This window comes from Trachypithecus francoisi, unplaced genomic scaffold, assembly GCF_009764315.1.
Source record: "Trachypithecus francoisi isolate TF-2019V2 unplaced genomic scaffold, Tfra_2.0 Lachesis_group13, whole genome shotgun sequence".
Lineage (NCBI taxonomy): Eukaryota > Metazoa > Chordata > Mammalia > Primates > Cercopithecidae > Trachypithecus > Trachypithecus francoisi.
The window spans coordinates 22,394,753-22,408,535 of NW_022681458.1; the positions used below are offsets into that span (position 1 = coordinate 22,394,753).

Below are 13,783 nucleotides of genomic sequence, written 5' to 3' on the forward strand. Positions count from 1 at the left end.
AGAATAGAAAAAACAGTAGAAAGGGTCTATAGAGACCCAGTCAAGTTGATCAAACAGAAAGGGACAGAAGAGAAGTACAGGCAGAGAGAGAGTTCTAGGGGTAACAGAGAATCTGCCACTGGGCTGTAAACAGCCTGGATTAAATGTGTCTTGTTTGGCCTGAATAGCACTTTGGAGTATAGGAGGTTCTATTTTTCAAAAATCTTTTTCTCTAAATTCCTTAAAACCACCCAAGATTAATACTCATCAACAAAGTACAGCTTTCCAGCTGCCTCAGCCTAGGCCCTATTAAGTATTTACACTGACTCTGAAATATTCCCCATCCTCTCAGCCCAGCTACAGTAGGACACAGAAGGGGGAAGTAGAGGTTTGGCCCCAAACACACTGAGTCTCTGTCCTAGCTCTTCCACTTGTTATCTCTGTGACCATTTACAAATTAGTAACTGTGTATGAGTTATGTTTGAATTTTAGTACTCTGCTCTGTAAGATCAGGTCAATGAAGCCTAGGATCTAACATCTCAAAGCACAGTGCTCTAAATATTTAAAAATTACACATAAAAATTTGGGTTTCTACTTTTTCTTAGAAAACTAGAAGATCTGGCAATACCAGGCTCATATTTCCCTGTGGCAAAACGGGCTGAAGGCTGAGGAAAGGATGCCTCTACTCTATTTAGAGTAGGCATGTGAACTCTAGTTCATCATATTCCCCACTACTCATATATTCACACGCATAGCCTACCCCAGAAGGCATTAGAGTTTGCAATTAATAGTTTATTAACTAGAAAGAGGAGGAAAGAAATAAAAGGCAGTCAGACCAAAGACAGATGGCAATCTGAATGAGAGAAATCCAAGAAAAAGAACCTCTGTGAGTCTTCAGAGGCTCCTGTCCTGGTGCTTACCTGCTGGAGGCTGTTGCTCTCCTGACTGTGCCTGAGTAGACTGAGCAGCAGCCCTGGAAGCCCTGCCTCTCGGCAGAAGGAATACAAGGCAACAGAGTCACTGCAGCTGGAGAGAAGACTGCTTAGGACCCGGAATGCAGGCAGGATGTGGGAAGCACCCTCCAGGATGCCTTTCAGGATCTGGGTGACATGAGGGAAAGAAGCAATGACTGATATTTTCAGAAGTAAAAGAAGGAGAGCTACATATACCAAGTATCCCCAAGGTGCTGGCAAAGCAGACCAAATGCTTGTATTCCTTTCTTTGCAAGTCTAAAACACAGAGAAGGAAAGCAGGGAAACAGGGGGACTGTACCAGGGAAGAAGACAATAGATGGTCAGGTTACCTGACACAGAACACCAGTGACCAGGGGGTAGGGGCCTCTCCTCAGGATCTCTGTCACACTAAGTGCCATTCCCATCTGCTCCCTCCCTTCTCCAGCCCTTTACCTTAAAAACAAAAAACGTGCACTGCACATGCTTCTGAAAATTCAAAACAATGCATATAAAACAATATTACTCAACCATAAAAAGACAAAACAACATTATTCAACTCTAGATCAGGGTTGACAAACTATGACTCACAGGTCAAATCCAGCCTAACACTTATTTGTATACAGCCTGCATGCTAAGGATAGTATTATATTTTTATTATTTATTTATTTATTTATTTTTCAAGACAGAGTTTCACTCTTGTCCTCCAGGCTGGAGTGTAATGGCGTGATCTTGGCTCACTGCAACCTCTGCCTCCTGGGTTCAAGCGATTCTTCTGCCTCAGCCTCCGAAGTAGCTGGGATTACAGATGCCCGCCACCACGCCTAGCTAACTTTTGTATTTTTGGTAGAGATGGGAATTCACCATGTTGGCCAGGCTGGCCTCAAACTCCTGATCTCAAGTGATCCGCCCATCTCAGCTTCCCAAAGTGCTAGGATTATAGGCGTGAGCCACCATGCCTGGCCAGTATTATATTTTTAAATGGTTATTCTTCAAAAGAAGAACATTTACATCAAGTATTTTATAATATGCCATTAACTTTTCTAAATGTTGGCATTTGCTCATTTAATATTTACAACAACTGTGAAATAAACAGAATTAGCCATTTTATAGATGAAGAAACTGAAGCTTCTACATAGGTCAAAGAAGCAGTCAAAGATCACATAGCTAATGAGTAGTGCAGCTGGAATTCCACCAGAGGGAGTCTTATCCCTAAAGGCAGAGCTTTCAGTCCGCCTCCCCACACTGCAAGTTATCCAACACTAGGAAGGAAACCTGTTAGTGCCAAAAGACAAGTGCAAAGTGCCAAGCCAATTCAATAAGGAAAGGAGAGTTCTTTTCAACAAATAGTGCCAGGACAATTATATATCCACATGCAAAACCGATCAACTTAGATCCTTTTCTCACATTATACACAAAAATTAGCTCAAGATGGGTCAAAAACCTAAATGTAAGAGCTAAAACTATAAAACTTTTAGGAAAAGAGAAAATCTTTAAGACCTTGCCTTTGGAAAAGATCTAGTATACCCAACATCAAAAGCATGGACCACAAAGGGAAAAAACAGTAACTGAACTTAATCAAAATTCAACATTTTTTGCTTCAAAAGACACTCTTATGAGAAGGAATGAAAAGACAAACCACAGACTGGGAGAAAATATTTGCAAATCACCCATCTGATAAAGATCTTATGTTGAGAATATACAAAGAAGTCTTATACAACTCAATAATACAAACAACCAAATTAAAAACTGAGCAAAAGACTTGAGATATTTCACAAAGAAAATATACAAATAGTGACTAAGCCACGAAAACATGTTCAACATTCATCATTAGTGGAATGTAAATTAAAATAACAATGAGATACTACCTCACACTTACTAGAATGGCTACAGTAAAAAAGTTAGACAATAACAAGTGTTGACAAGGATGTGAAGAAACAAGGACCCTCATATAATACTGGTGGGAATGTAAAACAGTACAGCCACTTTGGAAAATAGTTCAGCAGTTTCTTAAAATGTTAAATATAAATTTACCATATGACCAGCAATTCTACTCCTATGTAATTACCCAAGGGAAATAAAACCATATATCCAGGCCGGGCGCGGTGGCTCAAGCCGGTAATCCCAGCACTTTGAGAGGCCGAGACGGGCGGATCACGAGGCCAGGAGATCGAGACCATCCTGGCTAACATGGTGAAACTCCGTCTCCACTAAAAAATACAAAAAACCAGCCAGGCGAGGTGGCGGGCATCTATAGTCTCAGCTACTCAGGAGGCTGAGGCAGGAGAATAGCGTAAACCCGGGAGGCGGAGCTTGCAGTGAGCTGAGACTGGCCACTGCACTCCAGCCTGGGTGAGAGAGCGAGACTCCTTCTCAAAAAAAAAAAAAAAAAAAAAAAAACCATATATCCATACATAGACTTGCTTGTGAATGTTCGTAGCAGAATTTTTCATAAAAGCCAAAAAGTGGAAACAACCCAATATATCAATGTCTAATCAACTGGTAAGTGGATAAACGAAATGTGATATATCTATATAACGGAATAATAACCAGCTATAAAAAGGGGAATGATGATTAACTAAATGGGGGCTGGGGGCTAGGGGCAGTGGCTCACACCCATAATCCCAGCACTTTGGGAGGCCAAGGTGGGAGGATTATTTGAGCCCAGGAGTTCCAGACCAGCCTGGGCAACATGGTAAAACCTCATCTCTACAAAAAATACAAAAAACTAGCTAAGTGTGGTGGTGCACGCCTGTAATCTCAGCTACTTGAGATGCTGAGACACGAGAATCCCTTGAACCAGGGAGGTGGAAGCTGAAGTGACCCGAGATCATGCCACTACACTCCAGCCTGGGTGACAGAATAAGACCCTATCTCAAATATTTAAAAAAAAAAAAAAAAATGCCGGGCGCAGTGGCTCATGCCTGTAATCCCAGCACTTTGGGAGGCTGAGGAGGGCGGATCACAAGGTCAGGAGTTCAAGACCAGCCTGGCCAAGATGGTGAAACCCCATCTCTACTAAAAATACAAAAAATTAGCCGGGCATGGTGGCACGAGCCTGTAATCCCAGCTATTCTGGAGGCTGAGGCAGAGAACTGCTTAAACCTTGGGGGACAGAGGTTGCAGTGAGCTGAGATCGTGCCACTGCACTCCAGCCTGGGCAACAGAGCGAGACTCTGTCTCAAAAAAAACAAAAAAATGAAAATGGGTATGAGGGATTTTATTGGGGTGATGAAAATGTTCTAAAACTGAACTATGATAACAGTTTTAAAATTGGCAAATTTACTAAAAATCATTTATCATACATCAAAAAAGTATAAATCTTATACATAAATTATACATGAATAAAGTGATACAGGCAACATAGTTTAGCGAGTACCCAGGAAGGAAAAGCACTGTGTTTCAGACAAGCAAAGTAAGGTTTTGCAGGAGGGAACACTAACTTTGCACTAACTTTGAATGCTAATTAAGCAAAATGTCATTCCCCACCCCCCTGCAAAATAACCTTATTCTTCTCACTATTCTTCCCTTCAGAAACAGAAACCCGAGGGCTGCTCTTTCTGTGTTACTATCGAGGCTGACAAACCTTCTCAAACTAAGCAGACAGATTGAAGAATTAGAAAAGGACAAACTTTCTCTTTCTCCTGAAGTCAGCGTATTTCAACGCTCCATCTGTGAAAATAGTCTTGATCCCATCCACAGTGTTTTTCTGCCCATTACCTGCCCTCCAGCCTCATGCAGCTGACTCTGGACGCGCTGGCAGAAGTCAGGATTGCACAGCAAGGTGAGAGGAGCCTTCAGTTGAATAGGCACAGGCTCAGTGGTCTCCAGCAGGTGCTGCCACTCATTGTCACTGTCTGGCTCCTGAGGCAGAGGGGAGTGGAAGGGGTCAGGAGTAGTGTGTAAGTCTAAGGTAGTAGATCCCAACCAGTAGAAACCATGGGGAATCATGAAGTAACTGCAAGGAGCCAGGGACTGCTTTAGCACAGATGTAATCTTCAGTCACCTGCTAAAAAAGGTGCAGTTGGCAGTCTGTGAGGGGTCTTGAAGAGTCTCTTGGAGAACACTGGCATGTGTGCATAAAGAGATACTTAGAAAGATGTCCACTGCAGCATGGTTTGTAATAATTTTTAAAAGGAAAAGATTATAAAGTCAGTCTAAGGGAATAAGGGAATAATAAACCAGGGTCCATCCATATTGGAAAATACTATGAGGTTATTAAAATGATTGTGAGGGCCGGGCACGTGGCTCATGCCTATAATCCCACCACTTTGGGAGGCCAAGACTGGCAGATCACCTGAGCTCAGGAGTTCAAGACCAGCCTGGCCAATGTGGTGAAACCCCCTCTCTACAAAAATAGAAAAATGAGCTGGGTGTGGTGGCACACGCATGTAATCCCACCTACTCAGGAGGCTGAGACAGGAGAATTGTTTGAACCCAGGAGACAGAGTTTGCAGTGAGCCCAGATGGCACCACTGCGCTTCAGCCTGGGTAACAGAGCGAGACTCCGTCTCAGAAAAAAAAAAAAAAAAAAAAAGGCCAGTGTGAGCAGTAGCTCACACCTGTAATCCCAGCACTTTGGGAGGCTGAGGCAGGCAGATCACCTGAGGTTGGGAGTTCGAGACCAGTCTGACCAACATGGAAAAACCCTCTCTCTACTAAAAATACAAAATTAGCTGGGTGTGGTGGCGGATGCCTGTAATCCCAGCTATTCGGGAGGCTGAGGCAGGATAATCACTTGAACCCAGGAGGCAGAGGTGGCAGTGAGCCAAGATCATGCCATTGCACTCCAGCCTGGGCAATAAGAGTGAAACTTCAGGCCGGGCACAGTGGCTCACGCCTGTAATCCCAGCACTTTGGGAGGCCGAGGCGGGCGGATCACAAGGTCAGGAGAGCAAGACCACGGTGAAACCCCGTCTCTACTAAAAAAAATACAAAATTTAGCCAGGCATGGTGGCGGGTGCCTGTAGTCCCAGCTACTGTGGAGGCTGAGGCAGGAGAATGGCGTGAACCCGGGAGGCGGAGCTTGCAGTGAGCCGAGATCGCGCCACTGCACTCCAGCCTGGGTGACAGAGCGAGACTCCGTGTCAAAAAAAAAAAAAAAAAAAAGAGTGAAACTCCATCTCAAAGAAAAAAAGATTGTGAGGCTGGGCATATTAGCTCATGCCTGTAATCCCAGCACTGGGAGGTTGAGGTAGGACTGCTTGAGGCCAGGAGTTTGAGATCAGCCTGGGCAATATAGTAAGGCTCTGTCTCTTTAAAAAATAATAATAATAATAAGCCCGGTGCAGTGGCTCATGTCTGTAATCCCAGCACTTTGGGAGGCCAAGGTAGGCAGATCACAAGGTCAGGAGTTCAAGACCAGCCTGACCAACATGGTGAAACCCTGTCTCTACTAAAAATACAAAAATTAGCCGGACGTGGTGGTGTGCGCCTGTAATCCCAGCTACTCAGAAGGCTGAGGCAGGAGAATCACTAGAACCCGGGAGGCGGTGGTTGCAGTGAGTCTAGATCGCACCACTGCACTGCAGCCCGGGCGACAGAGCAAGACTCCGCTTAAAAAAAAAAAAAAAAGCTGGGCATGGTGCCGTACACCTGTAGTCTCAGCTACTCAGGAGGCTGAGATGGGAGAATTGCTTGACCCCATGAGTTCAAGGCTGCAGTGAGCCATGATTGCACCACATTACATTCCACCCTGTTGTCCAGGTGACAGAATGAGACACTGTCTCAAATAAATAAAAAGATTGTGGTACTGAGGATGTATCACTTATGTAGTATTCCTACAAAAATATATACAACCTGAATCTATTCATGAGGAAATAATCAATTTGAGGAACATTCTACAAAATAACTGACATGTATCTCAAAACTATCAGTCATTAAATACAAAGAAAGACAAGAACTGTTCCAGATTCAAAGAGACTAAGGAGGCATAACAACTAAACGCAATGTGTGGGCTGGGCGCAGTGGCTCACTGTAATCCCAGCGCTTTGTGAGGCCGAGGGAGGTGGACCACTTGAATCCAGGAGTTCGAGACCAGTCTGGACAATATGGCGAAAACTTCTCTCTAAAAAAATACAAAAATTAGCCAGGTGTAGTGGCAGGTGCCTGTAGTCCCAGCTACTCAGAAGGCTGAGGCAGGAAAATTGCTTGAGCTCAGGAGTCGGAAGTTACAGTGAGGCGAGATCGCACCCATTGCACTCCACCCTGGCAACAGAATAAGATCCTGCTAAATAAATAAATAATGTAATGTGTGATACTGGATTGGATCGTGGAGCAGAAAAAAAATTTTCATAAAGCATACTACTGAAGTAATTAGCAAAATTTGAATAAGGATTATAGATTAGTTTATTAATCTATCTTAATAGTATCATATCAATGTTAAATTTCTGACTTTCATAATTGTACTGTGGTAGCGTAAGTGAAGGATCTTGTTTTAGGAAATATGCACTAAAGTATTTAGGGGTAAAGGGGCATGTGTACAATTTACCCTAAAATGATTCAGAAAGATGCTATGTCCATAGGGAGAGAGAGAGAATGGTAAAGCAAAGGAGACAAAAGTTTTACAACTGATGAATTTGGGGTAAAAGTGTTGTTAAGGGCTGGGTGTGGTGGCTCAAGCTTGTAATCCCAGCACTTTGGGAGGCCGAGGCAGGCAGATCAGCTAAGGTCAGGAGTTTGAGACCAGCCTAGCCAACATGGTGAAACCCTGTCTCTACTTAAAATACAAAATTAGCTGGGCATGATGGCACATGCCTGTAATTTCAACTACTTGGGAAGCTGAGGCAGGAGAATTGCTTGAACACAGGAGGCAGAGGTTGCAGTGAGCCAAGATCATGCCATTGCACTCCAGCCTGGGCAACAAGAGCAAAATTCTATCTCAAAAAAAAAAAAAAAAAAAAAAAAAAAAAGTGTTGCTATGGTTGGAATGTTCTGTCCTCTCCGAAACTCACGTGTTAGAAAATTAATCCCCATTGCACCAGTGTTAGGAGGCAGTGCTTAATCAGAAGTGTTTAGGTCACAAGGGCTCTGCCTTCAGGAACGGACTGATGTTATAAGAAGGCCTTGCAGGAGTGGGTTCATTCTCTTCTGCACTTCTGCAAAGTGAGGACACTGCATTCTTCCCCGCTAAAGGACTGGGCATTTGGGGCACCCTCCTGGAGACTATGACCCAATCTGCTGGCACCTTGATCTTGAACTTTCCAGACTCCAGAACTGTGAGAAATAAATTTCTGTTCTTTATAAATTACCCTGTCTTAAATATTCTGTTATAGCAGCACAAAACAGACTAAGACAAGGGTATATACAGGAATTATTTGTGGTATTTTCAAAATTATTCTTTAAGTTTGAAATTATTTCAAAAAAAGGCAAAACTAAAAAAGAAACATATTAATAAAATACTGTAGACCGGGCACAGTGGCTCACGCCTGTAATCCCAGCACTTTGGGAGGCTGAGGCGGGCAGATCATCTGAGGTCAGGAGTTTGTGACTAGCCTGGCCAACATGGTGAAACCCCATCTCTATTAAACATACAAAAATTAGCCAGGTGTGGTGTTGGGTGCCTGTAATCCCAGCTACTTAGGAGGCTGAGGCAGGAGAATCGCTTGAACCCAGGAGGCGGAGGTTGCAATGAGCCAAGATCGCACCACTGCACTCCAGCCTGGGCGACAGGGTTAGACTCTGTCTCGAAAGAAAAAAAAAAAAGGATTGTGGTAAAACTACATGCTCTGGTGTAGAAAGATCCCAGATTATATGGTGAAAGAGGTATGATGCAAAACAATACATATAATAAAACTCAGTAATGTAAAAATTGCAAACTATAAATGTCTATGTGTGCTTATGCATGTGTGTGAAATTACAGAAGTTTGGAAGGAGACAGACTAAATTAATAACACTAGTCACCTTGGAGACTGACCCAATGAGGACTTTCATTTTTACCTATGTGTTTCCATTTTAAATAATTATATTTTCAGATACTGTGCAATTAAAATCTATAAATGAATAATAAAGCAATACTTTTTAACACAAAGGGAGCTCATACTTAGGGAGCTGGGAATCACTGTTCTAGAAAAACATCTACCTAGACCCAACATCCCATGAAAGAGACAAAGTCAATAAGAACCCCTAGGGCTTACCTCATTTTCCAGGTCCACTGCATCAGTGCCCCGCTGGCCCAGCACCTCTGGCGTCTCCTCTGGGAATGCTTGTCCACAATCTGGGGTGGTCCAGTTTTCCCTGCCAGAGGAAGCCAGGGAGTAGAATGGGTTCCAAACCTATGAGTCTTAGGGTTCATTAACTTGTCACTCTCTGTAGGCCCATGATAGGAATGAGAAAAAAGCCATATAGGATTGACTAGAGGAGACTTCTTTCTGGGATGCAGGATATGACCAGTACAGGATATGTTGACTACTACACAAATATCCTTAACTGTCTTCTTATTTTAGAGCTTATTCTCGAGTCTACTTTGCAGTTTTCACCTATGGCTCTCAACTCAAAACAATCTTCCCCCTTGGATGGAGATGATTCTTTCCCTTTCAGCCAACCTTTCAGTCAATGTATATAAAGAAGAGAGAGTCCCCAAGTTTCCTGATGAATCAGAAAAACATCTATAATTAGAATCCAAGAACCCAGGACTCAGACTCTCAAGGCTCTACCCATATTTAGGCAATGGCTAGTGACAGGGACTATTTTGTATTTGCTTTGACTAGAGTCAAAGATATGCAAGATACCTCACCCTATAAATACCTAGCTATACCCCTTCTCACCGAGGTGCAGGTGGTGCCTCTCCAGTCTCTGACTCAACCCAGCTGCTCTTCATTTCTGAGGCTAAGATCCCGGCCAGGAGGCTTGATTCCTGAGGAGTGGCCCCGAGTCTGGGCAGAGGGGCTGTGCCGGGAGCCACCTTGCTGGTCTTGTCCTCTTGTTCAAGGGCAGGTCCTGTGTTCTGATGTTTCTATGGGAGGTAGGGGGCAATACTGGATCAGAGCTATTTGGTTGCCATAGGACAATAAGAATGCTATTCATGGCCCTTCTCCAACCCTAGAAAGTCACCCTCCTCCTCTAACTCCCCAGTCACTAGCCTGGTCATTTCACATATTTTCCTTTGCCCTACACACCTTCTGCATGGCCTCCTCAGCCATGCGTTTATAGGCCTGAGTCAAGATGCGAGACTGATTACCCTTGGGGGCCAATCGATGGGCCTGTTCGTCCTTTAGGACCTGAAGTTCTGGGGGTAGGCGGCTGGTGAATGGAGTCCCCAAATCTGGGCCTGCCGGCTCAGTTATTACTGCAGGGAGGGAAGAGGAGGAAGACATGATCATGGGGGCTCTAGTCTCTATGTCCACTTGGCCAGGGACAACTTCGGTGTCTCCAGGCTTTTGTGGAAGAAGATCATTTTGAAAAAGTGAGAGAGAGAGAGTGGGGTTGCAAGTGAAGTGGCAAAGGTTAGGCAAAGGGCTAGGAAGAAAGTTCAAGCTGGTGGAGGACAGAGGATATGTTAGATCTAGATGGTCAGGGAAGGGAAAGGGAAGTAGTCTGGAGGAAGTACTGGGAAGTACAAGAGCCCTGGAAACCCTGACAACTCACTCGTGACACGACCAGCAATAAAGGGGTGATGTAAGAGGTCTGGCCAGGACAGTCGCTGCCGGGGGTCTTTGGTGAGCAGTCCCTGCAGGAAGTTCTACAGAGAGAAAAAATATTCCATCAGTCATTCTTTCTCTTCCCTTAAGTCTCTCTCTAACTTATCAGCAGAACTGGCAAACCAAGAGTCCCATATCCATTCTCACAGCAGACGAGCTGCTCTTGATCATGCCCTCTGCAAACTTTGTTCAGGTCCCATTTTCCTGGCTGAAATCATGGACAGACCACTGTTTCACCTCCTAGGGACAGGACCCTAAATCCTGCTCACAGACATTTTGTAACCCCAGAAGTAAAAACAAATTTTAATGCACCAACTTTGTAAAGAAGGGAGAAAAAACACTGGGAGAAAGAGATGTCACCTTCATAATGATCTTCAGAAAGCAAACATTCAAAGAACTCCCAAACTATTCACGCTGCCCTCCCTTTGACTATGGTTTGTTTGTGGCTGGGTAGGAACAGACACATTTTTGGTTAAAAGCACACTCACATGCATAAGTAATTGTGTGAAGGTGCGTTTGGGAGTACTCAAAAACAGAAATCTTTCTGCAAGTCTTCAGAGGTGGAGAGATAGGGAGACAGTCTCTGAAAAGGATATACCATAATAGGAATCTTTGGGGAAATCCTCAATTGGGCCTCAAATAGGAAGAGAGGTACTAGTAGATTCTGACCACTGTTCTAAAACAAAGTGATCTGTATAACTATGGATCTTGCTGGAGATACCTGCGTATCTGCCCCATAGGGAGAATAAATATCCTATGCGCACCTCCTCCACTTAAGGTTCCTTCATTTAGATCATTCTTGACAATTATTTGGGCCCCCTCAACTCAACATGGGAGGAATTTATTGTTCCTTTTCATCTCAGATAAAGCAAAGCTGTAATGAGGTTTCACTCTGGGAGAAGACTGCATTTAAATGCCATTGAAGATCTATAATCTTGCCCTACATAAAATAAAAGAAGGTTGGGTGCAGTGGCTCATGCCTGTAATCCTAACTCTTTACAAGTTGAGACAGGAAGATTGCTTGAGGCCAGACATTTGAGACAAGCCTGGGCAACATGGTGAGACCTTGTCTCTAAAAAATTTTTTTAAAATTTAATTAATTAAAAAAGAAATAGAGGCCGGGCGCAATGGCTCACGCCTGTAATCCCAGCACTTTGGGAGGCCAAGGTGGGCGGATCATGAGGTCGGGAGATTGAGACCATCCTGGCTAACATGGTGAAATCCTGTCTCTACTACAAATTACAAAAAATTAGCCAGGTGTGGTGGTGGGCACCTGTAGTCCCAGCTACTAGGGAGGCTGAGGCAGGAGAATGGCATGAACCCAGGAGGCGGAGCTTGCAGTGAGCCGAGATTGCACCACTGCACTCCAGCCTGGGCAACACAGCAAGACTCCATCTCAAAAAAAAAAAAAAAAATAGAAAAGAAGACCAACTCCTCTCCAACTCTCTTCCCTCCTCCGGCCTACTGACTTAGTCACAATGAGTAGGCACCACCTCTGTCATCTGCTCCTAATCACTGAACCAGCTCCACCAGCTCTCACCATTCTGATAGCTTTGGACTGAAAGCTATGTAGACAGCACCTAGAATGTGAACATTGCGTCTGACAGGAAATAAGTGGAATCGATGGCATGCAAGAGGACCAGTATCGATCTCTGGTATCTTCCAGTTACCTTTTCGTTGTAATAAAGCATACCCTGGCTCGAACTGGAGTTACCATTCTCAGGTTTGGCAAACTTTAGAATACCCTCCCAGAATAAGACCCTGAAGTAGAAAAGCAAGGCTGCCTAGCCCAGCTCCGGCATTGATATGGTTTGGATTTGTGTCCCCATCCAAATCTCATGTTGAATTGTAATCCCCAATGTTGGAGGAGGGGCCTGGTAGGAGGTGACTGGATCGTGGGGGAGGACCTCCCCCTTGCTGTTTTCATGATAGTGAGTGAATTTTCACGAGATCTGGCTGTTTAAAAGTATGTAGCACCGGCCGGGCACTGTGGCTCAAGCCTATGATGCCAGCACTTTGGGAGGCCGAAGCAGGTGGATCACCTGATGTTGGGAGCTCGATACCAGCTTGACCAACGTGGAGAAACCCTGTCTCTACTAAAAATACAAAATTAGCTGGGCATGGTGGTGCATGCTTGTAATCCCAGCTACTCGGGAGGCTGAGGCAAGAGAATCACTAGAAACCAGGAAGCGGAGGTTGTGGTAAGCTGAGATCGCACCATTGCACTCCAGCCTGGACAAGAGCAAACTCTGTCTCAGGCTGGGAGCAGTGGCTCACACCTATAATCCCAGTACTTTGGGAGGCCGAGGCAGGCGAGTCACGAGGTCAGGAGATCAAGACCATCCTGACTAACACAGAGAAACCCTGTCTCTACTAAAAAATACAAAAAAATTAGCTGGGTGTGGTGGCGGGCACCTGTAATCCCAGTTACTTGGGAGGCTGAGGCAAGAGAACAGCATGAACCCGGGAGGCGGAGAATGCAGTGAGCCGAGATCACACCACTGCACTCCAGCCTGGGCGACAGAGCAAGACTCCGTCTCAAAAAAAAAAAAAAACTGTCTCAAAAAAAAAAAAGTGTGTAGCACCTTTCCCTTCTCTCTCTTCCTCCTGATCTGCCACGTAAGATATGCCTGTTTCCCCTTTGCTTTCCATCATGATTGTAAGTTTCCTGAGGCTTCCGTAGCCATCCTTCCTGTACAGGTTATGGAGCTGTGAGCCAACTAAACCTCTTTTCTTTATAAATTACCCAGTCTCAGGTAGTTCTGTATAGCAATGCGAGAACAGACTAACATAGCCATTAATTCAGTAGCTGCAAAGTCCCGCCTTAGCTCTGGAAAAGGATTTTGGAAAAAGGAACAGAGGTAGAGGGAGACAGATTTCTAATGTAAAAGTCATCTCCCTTTCAATATTCATTACCTTAAAGCAGGGACTGATGGTTGAGGGCCAGCGCACAGGGTCCTTGAGAATGAGGCTGACCAGCTGAAAGATGCTTGTAGCATAGAAGGGAGGGGTGCCTACTGCCAGTTCATACAGTATGCAGCCAACAGACCAGAGGTCAGCTGTGTGGTCGTATGGTCGCTCCTCCACCAGCTCTGGAGACATATAGAGTGGTGTGCCTTTGATGGACGTCAGCACCATTGTGTTGGTGCTCATAGCCCGGGCAAATCTGCAGAAGATAACGGGATGGATATGGAAAGGGAAAAGATATTCTAAATC

General features: G+C 44.5%; 1 protein-coding gene across 6 annotated transcripts in view; it reads right to left on the minus strand.

Annotated features, from left to right (window-relative positions):
- The window catches only part of STK36 (serine/threonine kinase 36), a 31,378-nt gene that overhangs the window by 13,334 nt on the left and 4,261 nt on the right, over positions 1-13,783 (minus strand). For all 6 annotated transcript variants that reach the window (XM_033230223.1, XM_033230227.1, XM_033230226.1 and 3 more), the window contains 7 exons: positions 13,484-13,733; positions 10,515-10,608; positions 10,046-10,215; positions 9,695-9,882; positions 9,065-9,164; positions 4,650-4,793; positions 900-1,079 (listed from right to left, as the gene is read on the minus strand). In XM_033230223.1, the coding sequence (XP_033086114.1) occupies positions 900-1,079; positions 4,650-4,793; positions 9,065-9,164; positions 9,695-9,882; positions 10,046-10,215; positions 10,515-10,608; positions 13,484-13,733 (1,126 nt within the window). The remainder of the gene's footprint in view (positions 1-899; positions 1,080-4,649; positions 4,794-9,064; positions 9,165-9,694; positions 9,883-10,045; positions 10,216-10,514; positions 10,609-13,483; positions 13,734-13,783) is intronic.